Consider the following 11,385-nt stretch of genomic DNA (forward strand, 5'->3'; position numbering starts at 1 on the left):
ATATACGTATATGTACGTATATGTGTGTGTATCTATACGTAGATATATACGTATATATGTGTGTGTATATATACATATATATGTGTGTGTATATATACATATATATGTGTATGTATATATACATATATATGTGTATGTATATATACATATATATGTGTATGTATATATACATATATATGTGTATGTATATATACGTATATATATATGTGTACGTATATATACACTCCAGCCCAGGCTGGAGTGCAGTGTGTGTGTATATATATATACACACACACACACGTATATATACATATATATGCACATATACATATACATATATATACACACATATATATACAGCCCACCTCGGCCTCCCAAAGTGCTGGGATTACAGGCATGAGCCACCGTGCCTGGCCACACTGCGACTTCTCTGTCTTCTCTTAAGTGGTGGGTGTCTAAGCTGTTTCCAGCTGCAGTCATTACAATGCTGCCCTGCCGGAGTCTGCTTGTACCTGCCACTTTGGCCCATGTGCTGGAGTTGGTAAAGGTTTATAAACAGGATTTTTTTTTTTTTTGAGATGGAGTCTCACCCTGTTGCCCAGGCTGGAGTGCAGTGGTGCAATCTTGGCTTACTGCAATCTCCGCCTCCTGGGTTCAACCATATATATTTTTATATATATATATATATATAGGGTTTCACTATGTTGCCCAGACTGGTCTTGAACTACTGGACCCAAATGATCCTCTCACCTTGGCCTCTCAAAGTGCTGGGATTACAGGCATGAGCCACCACGCCCAGCCTCATGTACATGTTTTTAACTTTACATGCATGACTTGCTTTGTGTGTTTTGTTTGCTGTGTGTGACATCACCACAATCTGTTGGTGATATCCATCAGTGGTGATGGGCCTGGCTGCAGTTCCTTCATTTTCTTTTTCTTTTTTTTTTTTTGAGACAGAGTCTCTGTCACCCAGGCTGGAGTGCAGTGGCACAATCTCAGCTCACTGCAACCTTCGCCTCCCAGGTTTAAGCGATTCTTCGGCCTCAGTCACCCAAGTGGCTAGGATTACAGGCGTGCACCATCACGTCCAGCTAATTTTTGTAATTTTAGTAGAGACGGGGTTTCGCCATTTTAGCCAGGCTGGTCTTGAACTCATGACCTCAGGTGATCCGCCTGCCTCGGCCTCCCAAAGTGCTGGGATTACAGGCATGAGCCACTGTGCCTGGCCCGCAGTTCCCTCATTTTATCGGCTGCTGAGCAGCTGTCATCTGACTGCACTGCGATTTTTTTTTTTTTTTTTTTTTTTTTGAGATGGAGTTTCCCTCTTGTCACCCAGGCTGGAGTGCAAAGGCAGAGTCTTGGCTCACTACAACCTCCGCCTCCCAGGTTCAAGCAATTCTCCTGCCTCAGCCTTCCGAGTAGCTGGGACTACAGGCTCTCGCCACCATGCCCAGCTAATTTTTGTATTTTTAGTAGAGACTGGGTTTCACTTTGTTGGCCAGGCTGGTCTTGAACTCCTGACCTCAGGTGATCCACCCACCTCGGCCTTCCAAAGTGCTGGGATTACAGGCGTGAGCCACCGTGCCTGGCCACACTGTAACTTCTCTGTTTTCTCTTAAGTGGTGGGTGTCTAAGCTGTCTCCAGCTGCAGTCATTACAATGCTGCCCTGCCGGAGTCTGCTTGTACCTGCCACTTTGGCCCATGTGCTGGAGTTGGTAAAGGTTTATAAACAGGATTTTTTTTTTTTTTTTGAGATGGAGTCTCACCCTGTCGCCCAGGCTGGAGTGCAGTGGTGCAATCTTGGCTCACTGCAACCTCCGCCTCCTGGGTTCAAGCGATTCTCCTGCCTCAGCCTCCCGAGTAGCTGGGATTACAGGCACTTGCCACCAAGCCCAGCTAATTTTTGTATTTTTAGTAGAGTCAGGGTTTCACCATGTTGGCCAAACTCCTGACCTCAGGTGATCCGCCCACCTCGGCCTCCCAAAGTGCTGGGATTACAGGCGTGAACCACTGAGCCCGGCCTGGAGTTGGTGAAGGTTTATACCCAGGAATTTGTTAGGTAAAGGGAGACACACGGCTTCAGCTTCACCAGATGTTGCCAGATTGGTTATACTAATAGCCCTTGTTGGTCAACTGTTCTTTGGCTATCAGCCCAGGCACAAAGGTGCCTCTGCTCATGTCTATTTCTTCCAGAGAAAAGGATTTAACTCCCACACGTTGATGGTCAGACTGCCCAATCCCCTTCCCAGACCCTCCCACCGTCTTCTCCACCTGGGCCGCTTCTGAGCTTCCCCATTCAGGGCAGTCAGCACCTTACACAATAATCAGAACGAGGATGGGCACGGTGGCTTATGCCTGCAATCCCAACACTTTGAGAGGTCGAGGTGGGTGGATCATTTTAGGTTAGGAGTTTGAGACCAGCCTGGCCAACATGGTGAAGCCCCGTCTCTACTAAAAATACAAAGATTAGCCGGGCGTGGTGGTGGGCACCTATAATCCCAGCTACTTGGGAGGCTGAGGCAGGATAATCACTTGAACCCAGGAGACAGAGGTTGCAGTGAGCCGAGATCGCGCCACTGCACTCCAGCCTGGGTGACAAAGCGAGACTCCATCTCAAAAAAAAAAAAAAAAGAAGATTGTTTCTGGCCAGGCACAGCGGCTCACACGTGGAATCCCAGCAATTTTTTGGAGGCCAAGGCAAACAAATTGCTTGAGCTCAGGAGTTCGAGACCAGCCTGGGCAACATGGTGAGACTCCGCCTCTACAGAAAATACAATTAGGTGGGCATGGCGGTGCATGCCTGTAGTCCCCGCTGCTTGGGCTGAGGTGGAAGGATCACTTGAGCCTGAGAGGCAGAAGTTGCTGTGAGCCGAGATTGTGCCACTGCACTCAGCCTGGGCCACAGAATGAGACTCTGTCTCAAAATAATAATAATAATAATAATAATTCCAGCTACTTGGGAGGCTGAGGCAGGAGAATCGTTTGAACCCAGGAGGCGGAGGTTGCAGTGAGCTGAGATCGCATCACTGCACTCTAGCCTGGGTGACAAGAGCAAAACTCCGTCTCAAGAAAATCGTCATCATCATCGTCATCATCATCATCATCATCATCATCATCAGAATGAGGCTGCCAATCAGAGCAGCAGTGACCCGATGGGACAGACAGCCACAGATCTAATCCCAGGTGTACCTCTTCAGCTGTGTGCCCTTGGGCAAGTCACTTCACCTCTCTGAGCCTGTGTTTCCTCTCCTGCATAATGGGGACACTAAACTGTAACTGACAATAGAGGGGTCATGACGACGGCATGTAATGAGCATGGCAATGCAATGGGCGCTCCCTGAGGAGTCACTGTCACACGCATGTACCACTGCACCTGGCTGACCTTGAACGGAGCTGCTGTTATTACCTTTGGAGTCCACAGAGAACCACCACCAACTTTTCATCGCAAAACAACTTTGGCTGTAGTGACAGATACCCCAAGTAAAGCTGGTTGAAGAAAAACTGCCATTTATTGGCCCACACAATGCTTCAGGTATGTCCAGATCCAGGAGTCTTTTTTTTTTTTTTGAGACAGAGTCTTGCTCTGTTGCTCAGGCTGGAGTGCAGTGGCGTGATCTCAGCTCACTGCAACCTCCACCTCCCAGGTTCAAGCAATTCTCCTTCCTCAGCCTCCTGAGTAGCTGGGATTACAGGCACATGCCACCACACCTGGCTAATTTTTGTATTTTTAGTAAAGACAAGGTTCGCCATGTTGTCCAGGCTGGTCTTGATCTCCTGACCTCAGGTGATCCACCCGCCTCGGCCTCCCAAATGCTGAGATTACAGGCGGGAGCCACCACACCCAGCCCAGTTCCAGGAATTCTAATGACACCATTAGGAAGCTGGCTCTGTCCCTCTCCAGGCCACTCTCTCCTCCACGTTGGCTTCATTCCTAGGCAGGCTCTCCAAGTGGTGGCTCCAGGCCTGCATCTGTCCAGCTTAATCACTGCCCTGAACAGATGGAGCTTCTCCTGCCCAGCACTTCCTGCCTGGATCCCAGGGCTGCTCCTCACTGGCCCAGGCCTGATGACATACCCATACCTGAGCCAATCGTGATGGGCAGGGAAAGGATGGTGACCTGGGCCCAGGTCTGGGTCATGTGTTCAACAATCTCCAGGCCAGATGTGATCATTCACCTTAAATCCCCGGGAAACACTGAGTGCAGTGGCTCATGCCTGTTATCCCAGCACTTTGGGAGGCCAAGGCAGGAGGATCACTTGAGCTCAGGAGTTCAAGACCAGCCTGGGCGACACAGTGAGACCCCCATCTCTACAAAAAATAAAACATTAGCCAGGCATGGTGGCGTGTGTCTGTAGTCTCAGCTACTCAAGAAACTGAGCTGGGAGGATCACTTGACCCCAGGAGTTCAAGGCTGCACTGAGGCATGATTGCACTACCACATTCCAGCCTGGGCGACAGAGTGAGACCTCATTTCCAAAAAAGAAAAAACACGCTGGGCGCAGTGGCTCACACCTGTAATCTCAGCACTTTGGGAGGCCGAGGAGGGTGGGATCACCTGAGGTCAGGAGTTTGAGACCAGCCCGGCCAACATGGTGAAACCCATCTCTACTAAAAATACAAAAATTAGCCAGGTGTGGTAGTCGGGGCCTGTAATCCCAGCTACTCAGGAGGCTGAGGCAGGAGAATTGTTTGAACCCAGGAGGCGGAGGTTGCAGTGAGCCAAGATCGCGCCACTGCACTCCAGCCTGGGCGACAGAGGGAGACCCCATCTCAAAAAAAAAAAAAAAAAAAAGGAAAAAGAAAAAACAAACACACAATCTCTAAAACTACATGGAATGAGATTGGGAAAGGAGTGAATCCCAGAGGAAAGCCAAGGTGAAATTCCCAAAATAAGGGGAAATGGATTCCGGCCAAGTAAAGGCAATAGATGCTCACCATGCCCTTGCTCCTCAGGATGAGGGTCACAGAACAGCAGCATCAGAATCACACAGCAGCGGCTCAGAAATGCAAGGTCTCAGGCCACGTCCTAGGCGAACTGAGTCAGAACCCGCCCCACAGCAAAGTCTGCCGGTGAGTCACCGACCCATCAAAGTCTCAAAAGTGCTGTGCTGCATATTAACTTTTTCAGTTGCTTAGGTCATTTTTAAGTTCTGTTTTATTGAGAACCACAAAAGGTAAGAACTGAGAGAGTCCTCCCAGGTCATCAGGTCCCATCCCTTGGTCTAAGGATGGCGAAACCATTGTCACAGCCAGCAGCTGCCGTGTCCTGGGACTGTCTCATGGGGCGATGTGTCCTGAGCCCCAGCAGTGCCAGCCCAGGTCAGAAGGCTTCATTCAGAAGGGGGGTGTCCCAGCCACTGTCTGCTGTCACTCACAGCACCTGGCTGAGCCCCCATGGAGGATGGAGACCCACAGATACACACACACACACACACACACACAGAGACATCTCCAAATCTCTGACTCAGACTCACACACAGGCACACACAGACGCACGCTCAACACAGACACACGCAGGCCTTTATTCTATTACACAGAGTAGGGCTGGGGCCAGGGCAGGTCATTCTCAGCCTGCGTCAGAAGGTGCAGAGTGTTCGGGGGACACAGGCCGAACCCCAAAGTGATAATAAGTTACGGGGGGATTTCTCAGGCTGTTGTCATGCTGGAGCAAGGGCAGGACGCCATGTGAGGACCCCAGAGCCACTTCCAGCTGCCCAGCTCAGCCGTCCCAGGCAAGCCTGGTTCCAGGACAGACTCGGCCTCCACTGAAACACAGCAGGGCAGGGAGGGATACGGATCAGGAGGCTGATGGGGGTCAGCAGGTACCCAGAGACAGAGAGACAAGCCAGAGGTAGGGTTGGGCAAGGGGGTCCTGGAGGGAGGGAGTAGAGCCTGTGGGCCCAGGGCAGGGTGGAGACAGGGCAGACCTCTCACCAGGCCCTCAGTTCAGCTCCTGCAGATTCTCGTAATCTGGAGCCCCCTCTTCCTCCACTTCCTCTGCCTCCTGGGAACTCAGGGCGGCTGTAGGGGAGGGGAGGTTGGTCTCCAGCTTGCAAGCTATCCCCCCAAGCCCGAGGCAGCTACCCCAGCTCCTGCCCCCCCGCAGCACACACCAGGCTCAGTCTTAGCCGCTCCAGGATGCAGTTCCTGGGACACATTCACATACTCCCGGCTGCCATCTGTGGGGACAGATCAGAAGGAGGGGCAGCCACGCAAAGGGGTCAGGAGGGCGAGAGAGCAAGGGGACGTCCAGACAGAGGGGGCAGAGGGTGTGGGCAGCCCCAGGGTGGGATCTGGTCACACTGAGAGCATGGTGGGGCGGCGGGGTGCAGGGGCAGGCACCGACAAGCACCGGTCACTCACCCAGAGACGCTTCTGCGCTCTCCCCGCTCTCCGGAACGTTCACGTAATCATCAATGGACTCCACTGTGGAAAAGCCAGCCCCACCTCAGCACTGTGACCAGAGACCCTTGGCCACAGGTTCCCAGAGAACCCCCAACCTCAGCCATGCAGACCTCCCCAATGGTAGACCCCAGAGGCTCGCCACACAGCCACCCCCATTAGCCCCACAGAATGAAGAGAGGGGACTCCAGGCTGGCAAGGATGGTGTTGGTGATGGTGATGGTGGCCTGGACAAGGGCAAGGGCCGTGGAGAGGGAGGGAGGAGGTCCACTTGACCGGGACTGAGGAGAGCTCACAAAGGGTTAGGCCCCAGCACAGCCCCTAGGCTGGGGAGCAGGGACGGAGTGCGGCTCGGAGCAGTGGGAGTTTGGTGGCGTGTGTGGAGGGGACATGACGCACTCAGCCCAGCAGACACCTCCTCCTCCCTAACCCCCATCCCCGCCCGCCCCCTGCCAGCCACTGCCTATGTCTCACTCCCATGTCAGCCTTTCATGGCGCCTGTCACCATCCATGTTATTTGGGGGCTTTTTGTTTGTTTTTGTTTTTCTTGAGACAGGGTCTCGCTCTGTTACCCAGGCTGGAGTGCAGTGGCGCAATCTCAGCTCACCGCAACCTTGACCTCCTGGGCTCAGATGATCTTCCTACCTCAGCTCCTACCAGGCCAGGCTAAATTTTGGAATTTTTGTAGAGACAGGGTCTCCCTATGCTGCCCAGGCTGGTCTTGAACTCCTGGGTTCAAGTGACCCACCCGCCTCAGCCTCCCAAAGTGCTGGGATCACAGGCATCAGCTACCATGCCTGGTTATTTGGTTCTTTTATTTTATTTATTTATATATTTTTGAGATGGAGTCTCCCTCTGTCGCCTAGAGGGCTGGAGAGCAGTGGTGTGATCTTGGCCCACTGTAACCTCTGCCTCCCGGTTCAAGCAATTCTCCTGCCTCAGCCTCCTGAGTAGCTGGGATTACAGGTGCCCGCCAGCATGCCCTGCTAATTTTGGTATTTTTAGTAGAGACTGGGTTTCGCCATGTTGGCCAGGTCAGTCTCGAACTCCTGACCTCAGGTGATCCACCCACTTTGGCCTCCCAAAGTGCTGGGATTACAGGCGTGAGCCACCGTGCCCGGCCTATTTGGTTCTTTTATGTGTTTCTTGTTTGTTTTTGAAGACCACCCCGGTTCAATCCCAGCTCCAGCACTAACCAACCACATAACCTCAGCCAAGGTACCTTACCTCTCTGTGTCTCAGTTTTCTCCTCTGTAAAATAGGGCCTGTCACACAGCAGTGCTGTTAAACAGATAAACCCTGTATCATACAAAGGGGACAACTGGAGCACAGGAGGGTACGGGCAGGCCCGGGAGCCCCAGGGCAGTGAGGTTAGTGAGTGAACACATGTCAGACTCTTAGCAAGGCATGCAGGAGGCCCTCGGTGAATCTTAGCTATTTTATCTTTTTTTTTTTTTTAACACAAGGTCTCACTCTGTCACCCAGGCTGGAGTGCAGTGGCATGATCTCGTCTCACTGCAACTTCCGCCTGTGGGGCTCAGATGATCCGCCCATTTCAGCCTCCTGAGCAGCTGGGACTACAGGCATGTGCCACCACGCTTGGCTAATTTTTTTTTTTTTTTTTTTTTTGTAAAGATGAGGTTTCGCCATGTTGCTCAGGCTGGTCTTAAACTCCTGGGCTCAAGCAATCCTCCCGCCTCGGCCTCCCGAAGTGCTAGGATTACAGGAGTTAGCCACCATGCCCAGCCAGCTATTTTATCAGGACAGTCTGCCTCCTTAACTGTTATATCCACAGCATTAGCCCAGCAGAGGCATGTAGTAAATGCTCAATGAATGAATGAATGAAAGAAAAGAAGTACTTGGATACAGTCTGGAGCTTAGGAGAGAGCAAACTGGGAATTTGGATGGCAAACAAAGCCAGGGTGTACAAGTGATAGCCCAGGACAAGTATATACAGAGAGAGCAAAGCAACAGAAAACTAAAGAATCCCGGACATTGAGGAAAGCCCAGAGGATGTGACCAGGCAGGATGAGACCATAAGGAAGGGAGAAATGCAGCTCAAAGGAAACAGGGCAGTGCAGGAAGCAGAAGAAAACTGACAAACACACACAGACACACAAGACAACTTCTAATTAACATCCTTAGAGATGTACAAGATGGTAGTGCCTCCATGAAACAAGAACAGGAGGCTATAAAAAAAGAACAGTCAGAGAACAAGAAAGAGCTTCTGGATAGGACAAATAAAATTGCAGTGGAACAGTTGAAGAATACAGACAAGGAAATCTCCCAGAGGATAAAAGGAAAGGACAGAGAGATAGGAAGGAAGAGAGAGAAAGTTGAGAAGATCAGAAGAACAGGGCCGGGCATGGTGGCTCACACCTATAATCCCAGCACTTTGGGAGGCCGAGGTGGGAGGATCACTTGAGCCCAGGAGTTTAAGGCCAGCCTGGGCAACATAGCGAGACCATCTCTACAAAAAAAAATTTTTAAATAAGCTAGGTGTGGTGGCATGCGCCTGTGGTCTCAGCTACTTGGGAGGCTGAGGCCGAGTAGCCTACTTGGGAAGATCACTGGAGCCCAGGAGTTCAAGGCCGCAGCGAGCTACAATGGCACCACTGCACTCCACCCTATCCCTAAAAAAATTAAAAAATAAAAACAAATGCCTGACTCACTGGAGAAGGCACTGTCTCGGATGCCAGGGGTGCTGAGGGCAGGAGCTGATGGGGCAGCAGTGCTAGCAGCCGGGGTGCTGTCGGGAAGCACCACCCTGAAAGGAAGTGAAAAGGGCCGGTGAGCGAGGGGGGAAGCACAGCCTCAGCCCTCACCTCCCACCTCCCACCTGGCCACTCACAGGTAGCCCGGGTTGTGATAGTCATCCTCATCCTCATCCGCGTCCTCACAGGCTGGTTCTGGAGGTAACGACACAGGGGTCAGCCTAGCCCAGGACGGACCCCAGACTCCCCACCCAGCCTGGGCACCTCGGATCCCAGACGCACCCTCGTTCTCGTAGCTCGCCACACTGTTGACTTCAAAGAGAGGGTGAGAGGGAGACTGAGTCAGCTCAGGCCAGGCCTATCTTCTTCCCAGCCCCGGCCGCCTGAACCCTTCCCCACACTTACCACCATCAGAATCCCGCCGGGAAGATGGCGTCCGGTGGGAGCCCCCGAGGGGCTGCGGGGATCTTCTGGGAGTCAAAGGTCAGGGGTCATGCCTGAGGTGGGGCTCAGGGGGCAACAGCAGTTGCAAAAGGGAAAGGGGCCCCCAATCCAAAAAAGTGAAGGGGCGGAGAGTGGAGTTTGGAGGGGCAGGGGCTGAGCTTTGGAGGGGCAGGGGCTGAGCAGCTACTCACGGGATGGGGAGCAGGTCTGGCGGGCTCAGGGGTGGGTAGGAGGTGACAAGCGGGTAGGCAGGTGGCCAGGGGGCGACCGTGTCTGAGGACACAGAACCAAGTTGAAAGAAGGACTCCAGACATCGTCAAGGCCTCAAAGAACAGACTAAGCCCCTGAAAGCTCCGCACCCTAGACAGGCCTGGGGGAGCCATCTCCCCTCTCCTAGCTCAGGTCAAGGCCATGTGGGCAACCCCAGGGTGGCAGGGGAAGGCTGAAGGTTCACACTCACTCCCACACCAGGGGACCCTCTCCCTGGCACCCGAGGTAGGGGACCCTTCTTGTACTCACGAGGCCGTTTGAACTGGATGCCCCTTGGATACAAACTGGTAAAGGAGACACAGCTTGGGGATGGGGCTGGAAGAAGCCCCAGCCCTGCCCCGCCATGGGGTGTGGAGGGAGACCCAGGGCGGCCGGGGCAGACTCACCTATCTGAGGATGTGCTGTCATAGGAGCCTGGGAAAGAGAGGGCTGGTGAGGCAGGAACAGCGGGTGCTTAGGGCAGAAGGTGCTGGGATCCAGGGACTCTCAGGGGCGCTGGGATCAGGACAGAGGCAGGGACAGAGCCAGGACAGACACAGGGGCTGGGAGTGGATGAGGATCCCGTCGGTGTCCCCGGGCCCTGGGCACCCCCACGTTTCCCACTCACCTGGCAGTCTGTGGCAGTGCACACACAGTGCCATCAACACGGCCAGGATGGGCAGCAGCAGGAGCCCCAGCACACAGGGGACCAGGATGGCCTCCTCCATCTGCAGGGAAGCTCGGAGCAGGCCGGCTGCACCCCCAGGCCCCTTAAGGGCAGAGCCAAGGCCAGACGAAGATGGGGTGAGGACCGGGTGAGGACCGGGCCCGGCAGGGGGCAGGGGGCAGGTAGGCACCAGGTGGCGGGGGAGCCCGGGAGGAGGTAGCTGTGCCCTCCCCAGGGCTCCCGGGATGGGTCCCCTCTTTTACTGGGCTGAGTGTGCGTCCAGCTGGCTGTGGAAAGTCCCTGCTCCCAGGGTGGTCAGACCAGGGCCTGGGCCGAAGTCAGGGGATCCAGTCGCCCCTGCGTCCCAGCCCTACCTGCCCCTCCTCGGCGCCCGCCTCTCCCTGTGCCCGCCCTCCCTCCCGCCTGCGGCAGGAAGCTGTGGTGAGCACCAGGCGAGGGCAGGAAATCATCGAGTTCTCAGCCGGCTGCACCCGCCCCCTTCCCACCCCACCCCGCCAGTGGGGAGGGGGCAGGAGGAGACCCAGAAGCCACCCCAGGCACTCACCAAGGGTCTGCTGGCCCCCCGAGATGGGGACAGCCACCTGCCAGCTGGCAGCCGCGGCCTCCATATCCAGGACCCAGGGAGGCAGCGAGCAGGGAGGCCCTGACAGTGGGAATTCTGGGGTACAAAGGGCAGTGCCCAGCCCCACCTCAGCCAGGCCTATGAGGCAAGGGACAGGCTCCAGGGAAGCAGGGGCGTGACTCACGGTCACACTCAGCCAGCTCACTCAGAGGAGAGCAGTCCCCCATCTCAGTCACCCAGCCCAGAAGGGCAGAGGCTCACCCAGAGCCCCAAGGAATGACCCACAGTCTTCAGGAGCCCTGGGGTGAAGACGGGGTACAAGATCAGAGGCCACCCAGAGAAAGAC

General features: G+C 54.2%; 1 protein-coding gene across 1 annotated transcript; it reads right to left on the reverse strand.

Moving 5' to 3' along the window:
* Positions 1–5,117: 5,117 nt before the first annotated feature.
* LAT (linker for activation of T cells) lies at positions 5,118–11,272 on the reverse strand. Its single transcript, XM_003778589.5, is given in 14 exon segments — positions 5,118–5,745; positions 5,915–6,001; positions 6,094–6,159; positions 6,344–6,406; positions 9,055–9,149; positions 9,234–9,291; positions 9,379–9,408; positions 9,502–9,566; positions 9,732–9,813; positions 10,060–10,094; positions 10,197–10,224; positions 10,418–10,559; positions 11,022–11,034; positions 11,036–11,272. Coding segments are annotated over 13 exon segments (807 nt in total). The 5' UTR covers positions 11,086–11,272; the 3' UTR covers positions 5,118–5,745; positions 5,915–5,921.
* Between the last annotated feature and the right edge of the window lie 113 nt (positions 11,273–11,385).

Source organism: Pongo abelii, chromosome 18 (assembly GCF_028885655.2).
Source record: "Pongo abelii isolate AG06213 chromosome 18, NHGRI_mPonAbe1-v2.0_pri, whole genome shotgun sequence".
In the NCBI taxonomy this organism is placed as follows: domain Eukaryota; kingdom Metazoa; phylum Chordata; class Mammalia; order Primates; family Hominidae; genus Pongo; species Pongo abelii.